The 24,351-nt window shown below is 41.1% G+C and overlaps 1 protein-coding gene across 2 annotated transcripts in view; it reads left to right on the plus strand.

The window, feature by feature from the left end:
* The window catches only part of UROS (uroporphyrinogen III synthase), a 60,253-nt gene that overhangs the window by 6,702 nt on the left and 29,200 nt on the right, over positions 1-24,351 (plus strand). The window contains exons 1-4 of one of the 2 annotated variants that reach the window (XM_089669663.1): positions 4,028-4,150; positions 4,228-4,305; positions 15,743-15,826; positions 18,064-18,160. In XM_089669663.1, the coding sequence (XP_089525789.1) occupies positions 4,243-4,305; positions 15,743-15,826; positions 18,064-18,160 (244 nt within the window). In that variant the 5' untranslated portion in view covers positions 4,028-4,150; positions 4,228-4,242. Of the gene's footprint in view, positions 1-4,027; positions 4,151-4,227; positions 4,306-15,742; positions 15,827-18,063; positions 18,161-24,351 lie in introns of those variants that run through there. The other variant, XM_089669660.1, reaches the window with a different exon arrangement.

Genomic DNA, 24,351 nt, shown 5'->3' on the forward strand with positions numbered 1-24,351 from the left:
CATGCATAACAAAATGCTTACTGCTGTACATTACATATCATGTTGTCATGTCTCAACAGTTGGCTGGTTGCTAAGTAGTTTACACCTATTTTAATGACGGTCTTCTTAAGGTGGGCCCATACAAGACAATCATTTAGATTTCCGTGCGTCTGTGAAACTCTCACTTGGTGGTTGGATGTCAGTTTGGAGCAGTGGGCATTCCTAGGCAAACTAGATTTGCATGCAGACCACCCTGTGTAATGTCTTCATGTGATGCTGAGCCTCCATGATTGAAATAACTAAAATCCAATGAATGAAAGTGGTGGGCCAAGAACAGTCAGGTGGGAAAGGAAAGAACTAAATGATGGTTGACATCTTCCAGCCAAGAAATGAGGCGGGCTCTGTGTGACTTGTGCAACTTCTAATGCAAACTGTAAGATGCTCACAGTGTGTAATAAAATCAGAGCAAGCAAAGTCATTACAGGAGAGGAGCCTTTACAACTGTGCAAGACTGAAAGGAAGGCTGGATTTAGCGTTAACCCTTTCGCTGCCAGGTCCGATGCGTACAGACCTACAGCACTGCTTCCAGCTGGCCCCAGCTATTAACTTAAAATGTGACTCTCCCCTCCCCAACTCACTGCCTCTACTGTGTCTCTCACTTGCTGCCTTCTCCCCTCCACTTCTCCTACCTAGCTCCTAAACTGCAACCCCCCCTCCCCATTACTGCCCCCTTCCTCCCCCTTATCTGTGTCCCTCAGCACCTATCCCCTCCTCCTCTACCACCCCAGCACTGATCCTCTTTGGCACCCATGCAATTACTGGCTTTCCTCCTCTGTCTCTCCTGCCAGCAATTGCATGGGAGTCACCCCGCTCTCCATTCTGACAGCTGTCAAAGGGGTGAGGAGGAAGAGCTGCTGCAGCTGCTACTCCCCCCGTGGCACCCTTCGATCCCCCGAGGCCCCCTGATGCAGTGCTGCTAGCTGTTCTCCCTCTTCACCCTCCTGCTGGCTGCAGCCGCTGACTGCTTTTAAAATGAAGATCAGGGGGACTGTCAGCGGGGGTGAGGAGGGAGAGCAGCTGCAGGTGCTGACAGATGTCACACCCCCTGCTGTACAACCCCCTGCCCACGATCCTCCGCGGTGCCCCCGATCCCCCCATGACCACCCCATGCAGTCCTGCTAGCTGGCTCATCCTCCCAAAGGCAGCAGATGTCAGAATGGAGAGCAGGGGGGCTGGTTACCAGACCCTAATCTCCCATCCTACCAGCTGTCAGTGCAGTGAGAAGGGAGAGCTGTTGCAGCTTCCTTTCCTGAATGCAGACAGCGATCAGTTTGTGAATGAAACATGGTAAACACTGTGTACTATGTTCCATTTTTTGAATGAATAGGAGTCTATACAGACTCCTATCCATCTAAAGTACAGCTTAGGCTGCAGAGAAAGGGACTGTCTTCAATCCCTTTCTCTGTGTCAAAAAAGAGACATTAAAGGTCTGTTTAGACCCCTGATGTCTCTCCAAAGCATCCCCCCCCCACACACACATACCCCACCCCACCCAAAAAAAATGAAAAAAATATATTTGGTTAACAAAATAAATAAAATTTTCAATAAAAAAAAGTATGAAAATACAAGAAATAGGTTAGGCCCACGCTTGTGTGGGCACGGCAGCCCATTCATTTGAATGGGCTGCCGTGCCACTGTTTCATGCAAAAAACCCAGCTACAAGGTTCCCTGCAGTTCCCGCACCCGCCACCGCACTGTGGGCTGTGATGTATGTTAGTGCAAACAAAAAAGTATCACGTCAGTGCTCAATTGTTTCTGCAGAGTTTCTGCATCTGCAAACAATGATTTTAGTGTATTTTTAGGGAAAATATTGATTTGATAAACATTTGCGCAAATATCATCGAGCCTTTTATTCTATAGGTCATGTGCTTTCAGAAAATAAATGGTTTGGTCTTTTACAAACTCTGAAAGCTGTAGGTGAAAAATTAAAACCTCTAGATTTTTTAAATATATTTATAAACAATATAGGGTTTGGGATTAAAAACACCATTTCAGTCTTTGCAGATGACACCAAGCTGTGCAGTGGAACAACGTCCTTACAGGATGTCTTCAACTTACAAGCTGATCTCAATGCACTGTTTAATTGGGCAACTATGTGCAAATGAGGTTTAATGTTGATACATGTAAGGTTATACACTTTGGGGCTAAGAATATGCACGCATCATACATACTGGGGGGTACAACTGGGGGAATCAATGGTGGAGAAGGATCTGGGGGTTCTGGTAGATCACAAGCTTAATAATGAGAACAAAGAGTGTAACGCGAGCACTCACTAAAGCAGCTATTGCACCAAAAAAACTAACCACAAACTTTCTCAATTGTAAAGATCATAAACGTAGTGCAGCGCTAAATAAGTATTGGCCAAGAGACTAACCAATCATAGATATAACATGCAATAAACAGTATAATGTCCAGAATTAATCAATTTGCTGGTGGTAGTTATTCCCACTGCTAAATGATGGACCGATATTAGAACTCCCCGTGTGCTTAAACCTGGAAATCTGGTTACGTGCAGTCAAATAGATATAAAAAGATTGCCCACTCACCGGAAGCGCAATCTTAATGCGCAAATATCAGATAAACCAGGAGCGGTGGTTCCCTTGATGGTATAGCCTGGAACAGGATCCTCTCCAAACGTGGGTGTTAGAGATATCCCTCCTGAACGGCCTGGAACTTGTAAATGTGGTGGGGTCTGGATACTGGTTCCCTCCTCTAATCCTGGTAGTGCACCTGGGTGGATTCAATTGCTCGGCATGGAGCAAAGAAAATGGATTCCCATAGTGTAGTATTTAATGGTATTTATTAAATGATGAGATTAAAATGAGATTAAAATCAATTAAAATGGTAAATACACATACAATCAATTGGTGGATAAGTCCTAGGTATTGTGTAGATAAGATGAAGTAGTAATAATATTGTAGTATATACACAGACCAGCTGGAGTGTGAATATGGCCGCCGGACCTCCACGATCCGGCGGCATGACGTCACTGCGTGTATGGGCTCCTCCTTCACGCGTTTCGTACGCAAATACGTCCTCATAAGGGGAGCTGCCATATGAGCAGCAAAAGGATTAAAAATATGTGTATGTTGATTGAGAGAGAGAAGTTCCGTTCTCATTTCCATTCAACCCAGGATATGAGCTTGTAGGATATAAAAATCTAAACAAGAACATAATCACAAACCTCAAAAACATTAGCATGATCCAAAGGAGAACACCACCCCCATGTATATAACCTGATCCACAGTATATGTATACATGCATCACATGACTGCTCCAGAAAACGGCATAAGGTTAACCTGCCGGATGTATAGCAATCATATACAGTATATCACATATAGAACTACATCCTAATGGAATGCGTAGGCTGTGGAAGAGTTACAATTTCTTGATGTGTTTTGCTTCTTTCTTCAGAAAAGGAGCATTCAGACAGCAAAAACAGAACATATATTGCATAGAAGACATACTGTATCGATATACAGATGTTATGGTATAATGTGATATGGCATCCCCCTTATCCATTCTGGTTGATCGGTGTGGCGCATACATAGTGACTTGAAATAGTGCTTTCTTGCGTTTGCTGGCCGAGCTCAATCGTGATGGGGTGCCAAGCCATGGATGGTGGCTACACATGCCTAGTGGTGGGTCAGAACTGGCTCGGTCAATAAAGTCCCCTAGGTTTCCCTAATTGGTACTCATTTACTATGATTGTCAGCTCCATCTAGTGTCTGGCAATATTTACACAAAAAAAGACCCATGATTCCTATTCGGTTTACTTCTGCTTTAATAGTACTAGATTTTTAACAATAGATTAATTTTCCTTTAAAAGACTGTGAAGATATAAATATATAACACTTGCCATATTTTTTTTCAAAAGTGTGGAGAAAAATGTACTCACCCTGTAGTGAAAGCCTACAGAGAATTTAAGGACAAGTCAGCCAATACTGTGTAAAAAAAATAATTTGCCTGGCTTTGCAGTGTCAAATTTGTTAGTTTTGTTGTGTGTGACCCCCAACGAGCACTTTGTGCTTAATCTGAAGAACGCAGCACTCTGTCTTATCACTGGTGGTCAGCCAGTTCTCCTTACTCATCAGGACGCCAGCAACTGCCTGTAGGTGGTTAAAGCCATACATTGTTTTATGTCCTCATGTGGTGTAGGCTCTTCTAACATTTCTCCGTTGTTTTCAGGACTCCTCCAGTACAATGAATGTTCTGTTACTGAAAGAGCCGAAATCTGGTGACCAAGGTTCGGACCTCTACGTCGAGGTGAGCAGAATACACAAGATGTTTCTTGCCTACACTTAAGCTGGCCATACACTTGTAGACTTTTTCTTAAAAATTTCAATTTTAGGAATGTTTGTTTGATTTTATAATTGTTAGTGGGGTCAAATTAATGGTCATTTTTGACTGCAGTGACAAGAAAATTTGAAGGAGCAGGATGGAAAAATGTTCTCAAATTTCTAACTATGTATGTTGTTTTATTCAGGAAACTATTCATTCCAAAAGTCAAATGTTAAAATCAGCGAAAATTACTTAAGTACTTTAGAATGATATCCATTAAGTCATCAAATGTATTAAGAATTTTTGTACGAATGTTCCTACTATTTGTAGGAATGTTTGTTTGAAAATCTATTGTTGTATGACCAGCTTTGGTATAAGCCCAAATTTTATTAGGATATGTAATGGCGTAGGGACAGAGGTTGTAATGGTCACCACGTAAACCAGGCTGGTGGGACAGTGACCCACCCTGTAAGGCTCTGCTTCTCTGCCATTTTAGACAAACCCCAGCAGCCTGGTATACAATGAACCTAAAAAATTGTTGCAGCCTAACTTTTTTTGAACCTTTTAGAGCCAGTTCACACTACAAAAACGCACTCCGGATGCATTCCGGATACGTTTTTGCTTACAGTTCACACCACACGCAGTTCCGGTGCAGTTTGCTATGTTCCATTATAGTTCTGTGCAGAATAAATGCAGCATGTTCTACTTTTTTTCTGCACCGGAAACTGGCTGGAACTGACTGCACTAGTGTGGACCAGGGCCATTGGAATACATGGAAAACACTGTGCAGACATTTTTTATGCAGAAAAAAAGTGCACTGAACTGCATCTAGTGTGAACTAGCCCTTAGGGAGGAAAATGTTCGCTTCCTGCTTAGCAGTTGTTGTTGCCATATTGATTGGGCTGGCTTCTGAAGTTTGTGGGGTTGATTTATTAAATGCAAATAGACTGAGCAATTGCACTTTGCACGTGTAATTGCTTCAAAGCTTAGTAAATGTGGTAAAGCTCTGATGACTTCCATCATCATTTTTTTTTGTATCCTTCCATGTGATTGGGTTTTCTTTGTAAAGTGAAGCTTCACCTCATTTACTAAGCTCTGGAGCAACTGCACTTGCAGAGCGCATAATCTATTTGCCTTTAGTAAATCAACCCCTGTGTGTTAATTTATTTACATATAATTATTGGCAGCAAGTCAGAGTAAGAGAAATATTTAATAACAGCGTCTGGCCATATTTTCTCCAGCCCAAAGGGCAGCTGTATGCCCCCAGATTAAATGTGTCTTTTTACCAAAGTTGTATTTTATATTTTGATGCAACCCATAGACCTGACATGACAGTTGCCTGATGTAGTCTTTATCAGCCTGATCAAGCAAAGGTCTCATCATATAGGGGTAGGCAGAGTCCAGCTACTTGTCTGCATTGAAATAAACTCATGAGGTCAGCAGGCACTGCTCCTGGAGGATCAAATGAATGGACGTTTAAACTGTTTTGTTTTACAGCACTTCAGATATTTTCAAAAAGAAGGTCATATGCAGAGCCAGTACATACCATAAGGGTTCAGAAGTATGTCTAAAGCAATGATTCTTAAAGCTGAACTCTCTGCATTTTGTTTATTGCATACTTAGATCATGCTTGGTACAATGTAGGTACACATATCTAATACCTGATGGGCAGCAGGGGAAACTGACAATTATCGTAGAATTGAGCGCTACTACAGTGATAGCCACAATCTTCCAGGCCCTGTGCTGAACAGCTTCCACTCTGCATTTGACCTGCTTTGTGCTGCTGTGCATTTTACTGGAATAAGCAGAATTAGGGTGCATTTGAACTGCAGGCAAAGCTGGTCACACGCAGCTTTTTGTTGTTGATGCTACTTTTTTTCATTCAACGCATCTGCATTAGTTCAAATGGAAAATACAGCATTGGCAAGAATGTCCCTTTACATGAACACTGAGGCCTCATTCACAAAAGCGGTCGGGGGGGGGGGCACTAAAACCAGGCTGTTGAGCTGCCTCACTACCTGAACATGGATCACTCCTCAGAGGACATTGCGCTTATGAACGAGCGCAACACAGGAGGAAACCCAGTGTAGGCACTAAGGCAATATATTTATAAAGCATTGGATTCACAGAGGGTTTTTTTTTTAAATTACAGAGATTGATTCAACTGCATCGTCGTTCGCTGCTTCATAAATATGCCTTCGTGTTCATAGAAGTAGATTCAGGGTGCCATATTTCTGGACACTTCAATCACATTGAACAAAGGGCACATTACAAGTAAAGGGTGGACATATTTGAGATGGTCTTGGTTTACAGTGGGAGGTTATGTGCTGTAAAAGAGACAGAGAGGTCCAAAATGGAGTGAAAAAGAGTATGTAAGAAAAATACGCAGGGGGGGAAAAAAGCAAGTATCTGGGCAGAAAGTAAAATACAGTATCTGAGCAGAGAAAGAGAAAGCAGATGTATGAAGATAGTTGTACAAGACAGGTTAGGGCAGTCAAGAAGATTGCAGGGGAAGAGAGAGTTAAGCAGAGCAACAGAGCAGGAATATACTGTAGCTAGCAAGGCAGCCATTCTCAACCTTAACATCAAGGAACCCTTGAATTTCTTGTCTGATCTCAGAGAACCGCTGCCTATATTTATTATATCTACACATCATGGTACATGTGGGATTGTAAGTGGGAAGAATGCTCTTACATTTGTGGGCAGTGGCAAGAATCTCCACCCTACAAAAAGCTAAAAACCATTAGTGTCAGACCTCCGTCCCCCTTAAATTTCCTGCCAAATAGGCCGGAGTCTCCCTGTTTCTCTCTCTATCCTGTGTGGCACCATCTGCCTTACCTAAGAAATGGCCTTCACAACAGCAAAACCATCAAAATCCTTTCCTGGAATGTCCGGGGACTGAACCCAAAATTTAAAAGGGCACTTCTGTTTCAGTATTTAAAACCAAAATGACCTTCATATCATTTTGCATCAAGAGACACACCTAATTGGCAGCAAACCTCTATAATTGAAGAAACCATGGATTCAAAAATGTTTTCATGCAACATACTCTTCTTTCTCAAGAGGACTTTTCACTCCTAATAAGCAAGTCACTTCCGTGCATGATAAAGTCTGAGCATACAGATCACCAGGGTAAATATGTGGTGGTGGTTTTGAATCTGTGCTGGTGTAAATTTACATTCCTCCACCATATTCTGTCTCAATTTTATACATGGTATTAGAGTAGGCCATACCATACTCACCAGCTAAATTGTTATTAATGGGCTACTTTAATGCAGTCTTGACCCCTGGCTTGCATAGATCCACTCCGGGGCAACACGCTTTGGGCAGTCTGGCATCTTGGGCTCTGGCAGCAAATCTTACTGAGGTCTGGAGGTGGATGCACCCCTCCTCTAAGGTTTACTCCTGTCACATTGGACGTCTTCCCGAATTGATCTGGCCTTCACCAATCATACTTTGCTGGCGGATGTTCAAGATGTCAGATACCTTCCAAGTGGTCTTTCTGATCATTTCCCTCTGCAGCGCTCCCTGCGAGTTGCTCAGCCTCGCAATATCTCTTTGTGGCGTTTTGGGGCCCACTGGATCTCGCATCTGAAGGTTGCGGATCAGATACCCCCCTTGGTTGAGGATTACTGGAGTAGAAACAATTCCTCTTCCCCAGAAATAGTGTGGGGTGCCTTTTAAGGCATTTACGAGAAGGCAGTATATGTCTGCTATTGCTGCCATTTGTAAAGACCAGGCATCTAGTTCTCAAGCCCTACAGGAAGGTATTGCTGCCAAGTCCAGGTTATATGAAATTGATCCCACCCCTCAAAATTTTGATGCCCTTATGGCTGTCTGGAGGGACCTCCATTTACATATGTCCGAAATCACACAGCTAGATCTCCATAAATGGAAACAGACTTTTTTTTAGCAGGGTGACTGCAATGGGAGATTCTTGGCTGTGCTGGCCCAACATAATACACCCGTAACTATTATCCCTGAGATCAAGGCAGATAATGGTAAGACTATCACCTCCTCAGATGGTATTTTGTAGGAGTTCAAAAAATTTTACAGCCAATTGTACTTCTCTTCCCTGCTGCATGATTTTGACCCAGTTGACATGCACCCTCTATTAGACTCAGTGGCCCTGGGTTGACTCTCGGATAGAGATCGTGAATTTTTGGTACGTTCTTTTACAGTGGAAGAAGTCCTAGCCGCCATCCACTTTTTTCCCAGTGGGAAGGCCCCCTGGCCCAGACGGCCTCCTGATAGAATTTTACAAATCACACAGAGACAATCTAGCCCCAAAACTGGCCTTGTTATACTCTACCTGTTTGGCTATGAGTGAAGCGCACATAGTGATGATCTACAAAAGCCCTAAAACCCCCCCTCTTTGTGCCTCATACAGACCTATAGCTCTACTGCTCTAATCCTCACCAAACACCTTATGAGAAGTCTCAATAATTTTCTTTCCTCAGTTGTGGATTCAGATCAAACAGGTTTTATGTCCAGTAGATCCACGGATATAAATATCCATAGACTTTTCACTAATATCCATGCCTCTCATGTCAACCAGGGTACTAGAGTGGTGGCCTCTTTGGATATAGAAAAGGCTTTTGACACGGCATAGTGGGTCTATTTGTGGAAGGTTCTCAGATGCATGGTCTTCCCTCTCCGCTTTATAAATTGGCTGCGCACCCTCTACAAACATCCCACTGCTTCCATCAAACTAGGAAGCAACCTATCTAACTCTTTTCTGCTTTACAGAGGTACGCGGCAGGGATGCCCCCTCTCTCCGGCCCTTTTTGCCATCGCCATAGAACCTGTAGCTGAAGCCCTTCGTACATCCCCTGAGATTCGGGCCTTCACGTTGGCTGGCTGGAAGAGAGGGTAGCCCTGTACGCTGACTATTTGCTTCTTTTTTTAAATGACCCTGGCCCATCCCTGCAGGAATTCTTAACTTATTCTCAGAGATCAAAGGCCTTCGTGTCAACTGAAGCAAATTGCAAATATTTCCAATTGACCAAGCAGGGGGCATGAGCCTTTGCATCCCAGGAGGTGCCCCTGCAGTGGGTGGACAGGTTCCACTACCTGGGTATTTGTAATTTCTAACTCTGTTTCTGTCTTTGTTGAATTGAACTTACCGCCAATCCTTTCTGATGTAAAGGTGAAACTAAAAGCATGGGAGAACTTGCCATTATTGCTACAAGGCAAGGTAAACATTATTAAAATGAAAATATTACCTAAATTTACTTATTAGTTTAGGAAGTTCGCTCAGTGGATACCCAAATGGTTCTTTGTCAAATTAAACCAATCCTTTTCCTCTTTTCTCTGGGGACCTCGCCCACCCCGCTTTAAGCTTTCTAGCCTTTGAGACCCTCCTCCCAGGGGGGCTTGGCCCTACCAGATTGCTTTAAGTACTATCTGGCCTTTCAATTGGTCACTGCCCAATGGTGGCTTTGTTGGGACACCTCCAACACTGCCACTGTTTTGGAAGCAGTGGTGCTGTCCTCCTTGGAAGCTCTCCAGGCTCTTCTCTTCAGGGGGGGCTAAGGCCCCGTACTCTTACACCGTATATGCTCACCACACCTAAGGCCTGGAGAGGGAGTTAAAGTTTTGGATCTCAAAAGCCTCAACAATATGGTTCAACCCTACTCTACCCATCTCTATTCCCTTCCTGATCCCCAGGCTTGGGCCAAATACAAAATTAAATTGCTTTCACATCTGACTGACCAGGGTAAATTGCTCTCCTTTTTGAGCATGACATATAATGTTCCTGAGACGCATTTGTTCCGATACTGGCAATTATCCCATGCTTTTGGTAGCCAATTTCCCAATGCTCACATGATTTTAACCAAGTCTGACCTTGAGGATATTTTGAGATCGGATTGTTCAGACAAACCCATGTCTGTTCGGTATAAACACTTATGTATGACCACTCTTGCAAATCTGACTCCCATCTGGAATAGATGGCTGGACGATATTCCAGATTTAGATGGAGATGATTGGTCAGATATCTGGGAGTTTCCATTTAAGCAGCTTTTCTCCCTCAGGGACCAGCTTATTCAGTTTAAAATAGTGCATAGAGCATAGTTTACCCCATATAGAGTGCATAAAATGGATACTAATACCTTTCCGAACTGCTGGAGATGCTCCCATGGGTTGTGAGATTTCACCCATATATTCTGGTCTTGCACTGCCATTGCCCTATATTGGGAATCTGTTGTCAATCTAATTAAATCCGAAATTGCATTTTCCCCCTCTCCAAGAATTTGTTTATTAGGCCTGGTTGAATACCTGAGTGGACACTACTGGGGCTTCTCCTGTTTTATGTCAGAAAGGCTATTATCCTCACATGGAAAAAACTCATTCCCCCAACTGTACTTTTTTGTCAACAGCTGGTCAATACGGCCTGTCCTTTATACAAAGACACATTCTCACAGAGGTTGTCCTAAAAAGTTTACCAAAGTATGGTCTAAATGGCTTCAGGATAAATCCACGGCTAGTATGTAAACTGTTGCTGTGGGTATTATATGGTTTTGAGTCTGATGATGGGTGTGAGATAGGGATCCAGGGCTAAGCTGGCCTCTGGCCGAGGGGTAGCATCCTTATTGCCACTTTTATGCTTGTCTTGTAAGCCACACACACACAGAACAACTGTAGTTGTGTTGTTTGTTTGTTGCAACTGCGTGGGCAGCTTTTGTACTTTATTGGAAAATTAATAAACAGAATTTAAAAAAAAAGACCATTAGTGTCAGTGGGAGTTTATCTTAGAGACAGACATTGCTCATGGAACCCCTAACACCTGGAGGAACCCTGGGCTTTCATTGACCCCTGGTTGAGTGAGGTGGTAGCAAGGCAATAAAAAAAAGTAATCAAAAGTAAAGCAGAGTGCAAAAAGCCTCCTTTTAAAAAAATAAAAAATTAACATACTGAGATACTGAAAAGCAGAAAGTTATTGAGAGGAGAGACGCAAAAGACTTTACTAAAGTAACATCTGCTTTCAAGGTGTATGTAACATCATATACCAGGCTTCTTTTTGGTCTGTTAAATATACCATTGAAAGCATTTTGTTATATCTGCTAGTCTTGCCAGATATCTTGAACGTTTTTAACTTCCTTTACGCTCTGTATGAACTGCACAGGTTATCAGTTGGCATTGTTCCCAGTTTTATCTGTGGACTGCAGGACCCCTTTCATCTATGTAAAGAATTGGAAATGGTGAGGTTTATGCAGTCCTGTTGTAGGGTGATCAACACTGCTCCTACAGTTGTGTTCAAAATAATAGCAGTCAGACATCACTAACCTGATCAATCACTGTTTTTGGTAGAAATGATATTTCTACATGGCAAATAATTTACTAGCAGGTGTAGTAGAGTAATAGAAATCCAACAGACCCAACAATCATGACATGCATGCTGCTGATTCTGTGTAACTGAATCACTAATTGAAAGAGGCATGTTCAAAATAATAGCAGTGTGGAGTTCTATTAGTGAGGTCATTCATTCTTTGAAAAACAGGTGGCAATTATTGCCCTTATTTAAGGAAGGAAGGCAGCAAATGTTGTACATGCTGGTTACAGTGTATTTCTCTCTGAAATTCTGAGGAAAATGGGTCCTTCCAGACATTGTTCAGAAGAACAGTGTACCTTGATTAAAAAGTTGATTGGAGAGGGGAAAACATATAAAGAAGTGCAGAAAATGATAGGCTGCTCAGCTAAAATGATCGCAAATGCTTTAAAATGGCAACCAAAACCTGAAAGACGTAGAAGAAAGCGAAAAACTACCATTCGAATGGATAGAAGAATAGCCAAAATGGCGCGGACTGGTTTAATTACCTGTGAGGACTGTTACAATTAGAAGACTCCTATGTGAAGCCAAGCTATCTGCAAGAAGCCCCCGCAAAGTCCCACTGTTGGAAAAAAGACGTGCTGAAGAGGTTACAATTTGCCAAAGAGCACATTGACTGGCCTAAAGAGAAATGGCGCAACATTTTGTGGACTGATGAAAGTAAGATTGTTCTTTTTGGGTCTAGTGGCCGGAGACAGTTTGTCAGACGACCCCCAAACACTGAATTCAAGCCACAGTACACTGTGAAGACAGTGAAGCATGGTGGTGCAAGCATCATGATATGGGGATGTTTCTCACACTACGGTGTTGGGCCTATTTATCGCATACCAGGGATCATGGATCAGTTTGAATACATCAGAATACTTGAAGAGGTCATGCTGTCTTATGCTGAAGAGGAATTGCCCTTGAAATGGGTGTTCCAACAAGACAACGACCCCAAACACACCAGTAAACGTGCAACATCTTGGTTCCAGACCAACAAGATTGACGTTATGGAGTGGCCAGCCCAATCCCCGGATCTTAATCTAATAGAAAACTTGTGCGGTGACATCAAAAATGCAGTTTCTGAGGCAAAACCAAGAAATAGAGAAGAACTTTGGAATGTAGTCCAATCATCCTGGGCTGGAATACCTGATCACAGGGGCCAGAAGTTGGGTGACTCCATGCAACACAGATGTACAGAAGTTCTCAGAAACAGTGCTTATACAACCAAATATTCATTAAGTGATTCAAAGGAAAGCAAAATCTTCAAACATTTTTCAGTTTATATAGTGAATGTTTGAGTTTGTAAAGAAGAATACAAACACTGCTATTTTTTTGAACAGTCTAATATTCACTTTTCTTCAATTCTTTTAGAGGAACAACACAAATTTGATATATTTTCTTCATGTTTTGATTTGGAATAGAATGTGTAGTGTTCCCAATGCATTTGTGTGTATGGAAATAAAATCTATTAGAAGGATTTTGAGCTTTATTCACTTTTTTCAACACACTACTGTTATTTTGAACACAACTGTATATAGACACAGTACGTTGACTGAACCATGTAACCCTAGTTTACTAGGAGGAGCAGCATGAAAAAAAGGCAAAAAAGCATGAAAAACAAAAACAATGCACGTCTAAGGACTAGTAAGCTGAAGGTTATGAGAATCTGTTCAGACAAAAAGAGCTCTGGCCTGACAAGTGGATTCTCCACCACGACAATGCTCCTGCACAAAATGGTTTTTATTTTTATTTTTTTTTACAGTCCATTCCGGTAATTAAATTGTCACACCTCATATAATATTGATTTTTGTCCTTGGGTTTAGGTACTCTTTAAGTAGTAAATTGTATTGGGTAGAAAGTAGACAGAACTTTACTTGCATCTGTGGTTTTGTTTCAACCAATCTGCACACCATACAACTTTAAAATGAACCTGTGCTTCAGGGCTAAGTAATATAGAAATATAAGCAATAGGTATAAATACAAAATTCATCACTTAGTTTTCCCAACCTCACTAAATCTTAGAGAAATGCTGCCTGTATATATATATATAAAATTTGGCTTTAATTACTTTATATACCTATAATGAAGTATGTCCCACAATGTGCAGGCTGCTAGATTCTGTAGAAATTTCCACTGTAGCGATTGCCACGTTCTCTTCCTGCAGTTGAACTTCTAATATTGTGGGAGTTAACAGCTTAGAATCTGCAGGCTCAGCTGCATTGACGATTAATCGATGAGAACACGCCCACTCCTGCCCTCTCTGACTGATCAGACTCCTCCCCCATTCACAGACCTTTTCACAGGTACTGTAATTAGTAAAATAACTTTTCTCAATGGAGAAGAGGGCAGGAGGGGGCATGTCCTTGTCAGATCTTCTTTAATGCACTGAGGCCTGAGATTTGGAGCTGTTAACCCCCCCAGTGTTGGAAATTCAGCATCAGGATTAGGACAGGGCAGCCCTGGAGATTTTTAACCTCCCTAGTGGTCTGATTATGTCAGTATTTCTGTACTCAAAGCCGTAATTTTTTTGCATGGAAATATGTATTTTGTTTTATTGTAGGCCTGTAATTTTTAGGAATAACTCAACTGAAATCTGCCTGAACAAGAGTCTAGTAAACATCCCAGGTATGTTAAAATTTTAAACACAAAATCATAAATTATAATTTAATAAATAATCATAAAAAATAATATAATAATAATTTTAATTCAATAATATAATCAAACCAAAAACACTGAAATTTGAAATATAGCGCCAAGTTCGCACATCACTGAGCAAAGTCGCAAAATCGTTTTCAGTGTCTGATGACGAATTTCACCACGAATCATTATCACTCAGTTCTGCAAGTGGTTCTTGTTTACTATCGCTGTTCTCTAGCTGGTCTAAAACTGATTTTGACCTAAAAGGACGCTTTTTGGACGCCATGGACGTTTCTCAGTTTCCAGGCAGAAAGAACAGACACAATGCAGGCAGGGCGCAGGACAAAGCACTAGGGACAATATGTATGTGAAATTGGTTGAAACAGCAATGTTTTACTAAGTAAAATTTGTTTGGAAAAAAATTACATTTTTTAAAATTTTCAAATTTCCCGCCGCCGGCGGCGGCGCCCGTACGTCCCGACGTCACAGGGACCGGAACACAGAAGCCGGATGCCGGCATCGGCCGGAGGAGATGGCCGGGGACGCTGCAGGGGACGCATCGCGGGAGTATGTGAAATGGTTTGATACAGTAATGTTATACTATGTGATTTTAGTGAATTTAGTGAATGTCACTTTTTGCCATTTTTAAATTTCCCGCCAGTTCCGTCCCCGTACGTCCTGACGTCGCAGGGAACGGAACCCAGAAGACAGATGCCGGCATCAGCCGGAGGATATTGCCAGGGACACTGCAGGAGGGACATCGCGGGAGCGCAGGACAAGGTAAGTGAAGAAGAGATCCTGGAGCAGCGCTGCAGGGTATTCCCGAGTGTAGCTCGGGGTTACCGCTTGTGGTGCTGAAACTTTACCCCGAGCTACACTCGGGAATACCTCCGGGGGGTGGGGGGTAAGAATCCAGCAGCCTGCACATTGTGGGATATATTTCATGCCAGGTAAATAATGTAACTAAAGGTGTAGAGAAAAAAATATTTTTAGCCAAACTTCAGCTTTATATGTGGGCCCTGTGCAAAAACTATATTTACCTTCCCTTCATTCCCCACTTTCCATTCTTTTCAGGTGCAAAGGGAATGGGAAGCATTTTCCTTTTATGATTTAGTGCTGGATTCCTGAGCAGTGAACTACCAGGCTCCAGGGCTGTAACATGGGAGCAAGAATAGAGTCTTTAACTCCATACAAGGTCTGACAAGAGTGACTATAAGCGTACTCCAGGCCTTTTCTCTTTCACAGATGAACAAAGTGGTTGAGAAGTGAATAAATTGCTGTCATAGTAAATACAGCCCTGCTGATAGTTCCTCCATTGTCATCACTGCACCAGGGCCAGCAGCACACCCTGTACACCCTTGATTAACAATTACACACTCAGGTTATAGATCACCATTATGCAAATGAAGTTTGATTCTTTCCTTAAAATCTTTATATGCATACATTACTGTGACTTATCTTCCTCCTTAGGAGTTGTCATCCCATGGACTGCAAGCAACACTAATCCCTGTGTTATCCTTTAAATTTGTGTCACTGGAGCAGCTCTTCGACAAGGTATAATCTTACTTTATTCTATTACCAACCTTAATCTAGTTTATTACTGCCTCTCTCGTGCTGATGGATTAAACTTGCTATGGTGTACTAGTAGGGGGGGGGGGGGGGGCGTACAACCGAAGGAACAGCAGATGCATTGACAAAGGTCTCCATATTAAGAGGAAAAAAGGACATAAAGTCACCATGTACGTAAGATCAGAAGAGTAAATAGCCACTCTGGCCCACTTTTGCTGTACAGCATGCTCCTCACTTGGAATACAAATTGTCTTGGTTTCTGTTAAAAAAAGACATCCATTCCTATATGGTTTCTTTGAGTCTTAGCAAAGAATAAAATCAGCTCCCTGGCATACTCAGTGTATCTCTTTTTCTTGACTGGATTGTGACCATTAAAATAGCCATTTTACTCAAGTTTCTTTACCTTTTCGAGACCCTACCAGTCTCCATCCCCAAAAAACTTCAAACCACTTTGCTCAACTTCCTTTGGAATGGCAAATGACACAGGATTGCTAAAGCTGTCTTATATGCTTCCTGAAAACAAGGAGGGTTAGCCTTCCCACATTTAGCTAAATATTACTTGGCTGCCCAAATACGCTCCATGTCCTCCTGGTATACCCTGCATGCATATAACCGATGGATTGAAATTGAGAAGTTATGGCCAGCCCCTATCCATCCCAACTCTTTGCTTTGGAGCAGCAATGCTACACTACATCAATCTCACCTGTTGAGGCCAGTCTCTTTACTGCGCATTCTGTGGGGCTGAGCTAAACGACCGACTACCCCAGCTTCTTAGCAACTTCCTTCCTGTTCTCGCCTAATATCCTAGATAGCTTAACCTTGCAGATATCTCATTACTGGAAAGATAGGGCCTTATTCCACTTTGGTCAACTGGTGGATGAAAGAACTATAAAACCTTCTCTTTCTCAGACCTCTAGGAGGCATTCCACCTCCCTAGACAAGCTTTCTTCGGCTACCTACAAATTTGTTATTTTGCTCAAACCTTTTCCAGCTCACTCCAAATTTCTAAACTGATGGCCTTTGGAAGAACTTCTTTGGCAGGACCATCTTCTAAAGGGCTAATTTACCAAATATATAAGATACTCACTTCTCTGCAACTAGACATCTATACTGTACATGCATATATGGGAACAGATTCTGAGAAAGCAACAACCTCTCCCAACATGGCAAACCATATGGTCTCAAGCTTCCAAAAGCTTCAAATGCATTTTATATAAATAAAACCAGTACAAAATCCTTTTCCATTGGTACATGTATATGATTCCAGTACTGCCCAGATCAATACACCCCACTGCAGATAATCGATGTAGCTGATTATAGAAGGGGATGGGCATATATACTGTAGCTGTCTGCTTCTTACCCCCTATTGGCAAGCTGTTCATTCTCTCATACACTCTCTCTTTGCATTCCCTTTTCTCTCAAAACCTTTCTATAGGAGCTGCCTCCTCATACATTTTCTAAAACATCCAAAAAGTTATTGGCGCATATACTATATACTAATGGCAGCAAGATCCCTGGTTCCCCTTAAATGGAAATGTACGGAGCCCCCTTCCCTGATGGAACTCTACACAAGAATCCGGGACACAAAAATAATGGAATACCTAACTGCTTACCTTAATGATTCCCTGGATAAAAACAATCGGGTCTGGGAATACTTGGAAAATCCCCCCCACTGATTAACCCTTTGTTGCTCCTTCATTTTGTTTATGCTCAACCTCATAGAGTAGGCTGGACCCAGCTCTGACTGGCGGTCCACTCATCTGAACACACTGTCTTTGTTTACTCTCATTTCCTTTCCACTCTTTGTTTTCGCTTTCACATTCTTTTTTTTTTTTAGATTTACTACAGGTATCTGTGTTTCATAATGTACGCTCGGTTACTTAATCTTGCTGAATGTGCTAGGATTTCACTGTCTCCTAGCAAAGATGGGTCTTTCATATTGCAATCAAAATTGGAATGATGAGAAAGCCCAACATGCTTTGCAAAAAAATTCCTTTGAATGGACCATTATAAATGTCTACTCTTAAAAATGTCATAAAAATAATTTAAAATTTAAATTAAAAAATATGATGAATGGTTTATACATTTGGAAAGTGTAGCAAAATGATTTTCCTGAAAAAAAGTTTAAGGACCTTGTTAAGGAACACAGAGAAATCTTTATCTGTACTTTTCCTAATTCTATTTTCTGAGTGTTCTGTAAGTGTTTATCGTCTGTTTCCAAGCTCTCTCACCCAGAAGAGTATGAAGGTCTCATATTCACAAGCCCCCGGGCAGTAGAAGCTGTGGCATTATGTCTGCAGACATCCAATAACAAAGAAGGTGAGTGTATTAGAGAGTATTATGGCTATTAACAATATGGAGTTAAAATGACACTAAACTGTGGTTTAAAAAGGAAAAAAATCTATTAAAGTAAACTAAAAAGTCCATTTTACTGCTCACAGCCTCCTCAAGTCTCCAATTTTTTTTTTTCTTTTCTGCTGTGACCCAACTTTCTGTTAGAAGATGGCTATGTTCATTCTCCATGGTCCCACTGTATGTAGGAACATAGCCACCCTCTCTTGCTTGCTCCTAAAATGGATTATGGGATTTGTAGTGTGCATAACGCCATACACGACTGCAACTAACATGCACTGCTTGTTCCAAACAAACAGAAGAGAGGGGGCAAAAGAAAGGGTTCAGGAGCTTAAGGACGACATTACAAGGATGCAGCAAAAACAGTATTAAACTATTCCATGAAAAATAGATTACAGGGCCATTATGTCGCAGATATGTATATATTATTTTTGGACGATAAGGACATTGCTTAGTGTCGCTTTAACACATCATTGAACATATATTTTACACTTTTACTGCAAGGCTGATCTTACTTCCTATAGAATGACATGGATATAATTCCGAAAATATTTTAGATTTATTAGGGGCAAAACAGCCAGTAGCTATTAAAGGGACCCTGTCAGAATTGAAATAAAGGGGCTGTTTTAAAAGGTGCAAATTCCAAGGCTGTCACCTTCAGTCCCATGTATGCATGGGGTGTATATATGTACGGAAGCAGTGTGGGAAATACACCCGTCACATATGACTGACTTACCGCTTTGACAGCTTCCCGGTGAGATAGCTCAGGCAGGTTTGGACATGTGACTGAACATGCCTGAGCTCATCGCTACTCAGGAATCTGCAAAACAAGATTGAGGGTGATAGCCTTGGAAATTGCACCAGTAAAAATAGACCTTTTATTTCTATACTGACAGGCTCCTTTTAAGAGCCAATGGTTGTTTTGCCCTTAATACATTTAAAATAATCCCTGTTCTGAGTAACTGATTCAGAATAAGTATGCAGCCAGTAAATTAGGTTCAAGGACTTTCAATTATGTTCAAGATACAATAATTAGGTTGAAATAAATGGTTAGCACACCCTCCTCTCTGCATGCCTGAGCTAAGGGCATATGGATTCCAGGAAGTAAATGCTACATGAATCACCTGTCACACTCACGATGGCCAGGGCCAGAAATGCTAGGAAGTGTTTTTCAAAGTGATTTCTCAGCATAATAAAGCATAAAGACATGGATGTATGGGGAAGTTTGCTTTGAATATTAAACATAAATTAAATCGGGTTTTTGGTTTGTGGTGCTCAGATGCAATGTAGTTTCACTTTAAGGTGAATAACTTTCCCCCATTGTCCTTTGTAATGACCTTAAAGTGAATAACTTTGCACTTGGTTCTGGCATGTACACTCTATAAGAATTCAATTCCATGCAGATAATGAGGTTGATTCAGAACAGAGACCAGTCACTAGTGGTGTACTATATGACTCTGTATTAGGTCCTATTTTATTTAAACTATAAGTAAAGGTTTGGGGGCGTAAGGTATGTCTTTTCATTGATGACACAAAGGTGTACAATTGGGTTGATACCCTTGGAGGTGTCCGTAACATGATTTGGTATTGCTGTAAAACCAGTCAAAACAGTGGAAACTGCATTTCAATGTTTCTAAATGTAAAATAATGCACCCTGGGAAAAAGAATCCCTTGAATGAGTATAATATTGAGGGTGCAGTGTCTATGGAGGAAAATTATTTGAGGGCATTTACAGTATTTCAGATAATTGCAAAATGAGCAAACTGTGTAGCTAGGCAGTAGAAGAGAATAGAATGCTAGAATTCATCACTAGAGGGGTCACCAGCAGGAAGTCCTGATCAACAACACAGGAACGTGATCTCAAACTAGCAGGAGGAAAGCTCAAAACTAATCTTAGAAAGTATTATTTTACAGAAAGAGTAACTGATGTTCTGAATAGACTTCCAGCAGAGGTACAAACTACTGACTCCAATTAGCTTTCATTGAAGCAATTAGTCTATAGGTTGACTTACTTTTTCATCAAGGGCTGTGGATGTTTAATGGGGGAGTTCAATAAAGACAGGAGAATTTAGAATTATTTGTGTTATCAGTTTAAGAACAATGTGTTTCTCTAATGTGACTTAGATGAGGATCAGATTGCAAATTACTGCAAAAATCCGTTAATTCCAAGGGTTTTGCATACTTTTTCTTGCCATTGTATAAATTTGAAAAAAAAATTGGGGCAGACGTGATGGACCACTTGGTTGTTCTGCTGTCACTCTTCTGTGTTTCTATAATGTGGTCCCTGGTGGGATCCCTGAATTGCAAACCACAGTAGTACCCACTAGGGCACCAGTCGCAGAGCTTGGCCAGCTGGGACTAGATGCCAGCACAGTGCTTGATGTCCTTTACAATGAATTTTATATGCCTGGTTAGATCAAGGGTCTTTTGCTCTGGTGATTGAAAGCCCATGATTCACAGAGAACTGTTTTCACACTGGCTTCGTTCACAGCGTGGGATGATTGTTTGCCGCAAACACAGCCTGTGTCTACAAACACTTGGCAAAGTGCTCTTATTAATCCTCTACTCCATTTATCTTAACAGAGCTCATCCAAGGCACCATGGTATGGTCCGATGATACAAATTATATTGCATACTGATATGCATCTTGAATTTTGTGGAATCCATAAAAAGGCGTACGATATCTCAGGAAAATGGAGAAATCAGACTGTCCTCTTCCTATGGCTCCCGTAGCTGGATTGATAAATCCAATGTTCCTAATTTTAAGCAATGTTTTCATTATCTATTATTATTCTGGTGTACTAAAATATTGATTGTCTCAGCCATACAGAGTTTCTTATTATCTCTCTTGTTGCTGGAGCTTCTCCTTGCATGATAGGTCATTGCTTTGTCTGCCATAGGGAAGGGTGAAGGATGAAAAATACTATGGATGCACCACTGCCTACATCTGCCATGGATCATAGAAGGTCCTCATAAATGTGTCTTGTAGACTTGTTTATTATTATTATTATTAATATTATTATTATACAGGATTTATATAGCGCCAACAGTTTGCTCAGCGCTTTACAATATAACGGGAGACAATACAGCAACAATACAGTTCAATACAAGAGGGTTAGGAGGGCCCTACTCCTTGGAGCTAAGTTTGAGGACAATCAGGTATCTCCTTACCACTGCCTCTCGAGGAGATATCTGGTGCCTACTTCAGGATTATGCAGAATTCAAGATGTATATCAATATGTAATATAATTTTTATCCTTGAAACATACCTTGCTTCCTTTGCTGATGTTTGTTGACATAGCAGTGCCTTGCCAACTGTTTGTAGACAGGGCTGTGTTTTTGGCAGACAATTAGCCCACACTGTGAAGTGAATTGGTGTGAAAACCTTTCTCTGAATTCTGGGCTTTCTTCTCACTTTCAATCACCAGAGATAAAGACCCTTGATCTAACTGATCATGATAATTCTGTGCTGGCATCTAGTCTCAGCTGGCCAAACTCCATGACTCTTTGAGGAATAAAAAAAAAACCTTCATCAGCAGGCGACTGGCAAGAGTATTTGTCTCCATATAACCCCAGGGGTTTCACTACTTGTTCAAGCAGGAGTACAAGTGTTGATGCCAAAAATGCTGAGCGCCACAGTTTGTACTAATTTTTGATAGACAAGCGTTGTATTAACTGAGTTGTGCATCATGTATATTAATGGAAGGTGGGGATTTATTATTTAGACTGGACTAGCAAGGTCATGTACATCTAATTTTAATATAAAAAATATATTGGGAATGGGGGGGGGGGGCACTTAAAGTGAACCCGTATGCCAAAATACAATTAATACAACTCTGCATTAACAAAATCCTGCATAAGAAAGCCTACATGATTATAAAAACTTAAAATGGAATATCCAGATTTCTGCATTAGTCATTATAAAAAATATATAGGTTTGTTTCTGTTTTATTTAAAGTGGTATTAAACCCAAAGCTAAAATTGTATTATATTGGAGCTTACCAGTAATTAGATGTGGTGCATGCATCAGTCTCCTTTTTTTAGGCTTTTTTTCCTCTGTTTTCACCTGGTGATCTGACCAGTAACGCATCTCCTTTATTAGAGACCACTCTGGGGGAATGCACTGGACACAGCAGACAGCAACATTGTCAATCTGGGGCAATGGGAGTGTTCAATGTTTTAGCAGATTTGATTACAATAACAAATTGAAGCCAAACACCAGCTCACACTTTTTAATCAGTTGTAAAGGTTTTACATGAATAAATAAAAGCTGAACATTTTAATCACCTCCGCCAGTGGTAAATGGATTGTCTCATCCCTGTAAACCGATATATGCTGCTGGAAAGCTTGAGCTTCTGAAAAACAGCAGACCTGCTGGCTGAATTATCAGATGAAAATAGAAGAAAGAAAGCCTTAAAAAGGAAATTATTACAGCCATCACATGTAAGAATTGGTAATCTGCAATATAATGTTTGCTTTTGGGTTAATACTGCTTTAACAATTATTTATATTAAACACCAAAAAAAAAATAATAGCCCATCATAAGACAGAGTAAATCATCTATTGCTGCAATATTCATCTTCAGTCTATAGTTGCCCTCCACAAGACTTCTTTAGGGCCACTAGATGCCAGCAGTCTTATGCAATGAATGATGGCCAATGTCATTCATTCCACTTCCTATGGTTGTCATGGAACTATCACGGAACTGCATCCTGGGGCAAAAAGGCAGAGTTTGAAAACATGGACCACCGGAAAAATAAGTATACAAGCTCTTCTTTTACCGATATTGTTTAAAAGTGACTCTGAGGTGACAGGGTCACTTTACACAAAAGCTGGAATTCAGCTTTTAAAGAAAACCTGCCATGAGAGGAATACGCTTTCTACCATTGGTGACCCCTTCTCAAAAGGGGTTAATTAGCTCTTTCTGGCTTCAGCACTTTCTGAATTTTTGACTCGGAACAAGCATGCAGCAAGTTAAAGTGGTATTCTTTTTTTTTTTAAGCTTTCTTTCTTCTATTTTCACCTGCTGATCTGATCAATAACTCTTGTTTTTCAACAGAACAAACTCTTTTGCAAATATATCAGTTACAGGGATGAGACAAACCGTTTGCCACTGGCAGGGGTGCTTATAACGACCTTTGTTTTTTATTATTATTATTATTATTATTATTATTCTAATACAGGATTTATATAGCGCCAACAGTTTGCTCAGCGCTTTACAATATAACGGGCAACAATACAGTTCAATACAAGAGGGTTAGGAGGTCCCTGCTCCTTGGAGCTTACAATCCAAGAGGGAGGGGCTAGTGGTACAAAAGGTGTTTATGTAAAACCTTTAGCCCAAAAGGAAAAAAAAACTGTTTGCCATAACTGCTTAAAAAGTATTAGCTGGAGTTTGACTTCAACTTGTTAGTGCATTTAAATCTGATAGTACTTCTAACACTCCCCTCCCCCAGACTGGCAATTTCGCTGTCCAAATGTACCCCCTGTGCTCCTTCATCCAGAGTGGAGGCACTCTAGCACATGAGGCGTGTTACTGGACAGATCATTCGGTGAAAACCGAGGGGAATAAAATCTTAAAAAAAAAACGAAAACTAATGCAGCTACCACATCTAAGGATTATTAAGCTGCAATACATAACATTTTTGGTTTTGGATCAGCACAACAGCTTTTATGACAACATTTTTGGAAATAGATCAGCAGTGGCAGCCCTCATATTTATCTATGATAAATTTTTTTAAGCCTGCACTCAGTCAAGCCAAGCGCACACATTTTTGGGACTTCTGACTAATAAACATGCTTCCAGGCTACGGTTAAACAATCAACCTCCCTGGTTTACTGTTAGCCACCATTTTTATATCACCTGCCTGTTACAGATCTCTGGGCTCAGTGGAGTACATAAACCTATAATAGCTGCATTTACTGGAAACATCAGATCTGCATTTCTGAAGGTCCTATAAATATGTGTATTGCAGCCTCCTGGTCATCCATTCTCCAGGTAATTGCTTGTAGCAACACCAACACCCCATGCTGATCTTCCTTCCTATACCTCTTGGTCACTCTTGAGCTCCAACAGGACAGATAAGCTGGATTACAGCCATTTATCACCTGGGACTTTCCACCTCTCCTCTAGTATGTTGGGCAGGAACTTGACACAA

The sequence above is a fragment of the Staurois parvus genome, unplaced genomic scaffold (genome assembly GCF_062004578.1).
Source record: "Staurois parvus isolate SC_StPar_1 unplaced genomic scaffold, SC_StPar_1.0 ptg000009l, whole genome shotgun sequence".
NCBI classification, from domain to species: Eukaryota; Metazoa; Chordata; class Amphibia; order Anura; family Ranidae; genus Staurois; species Staurois parvus.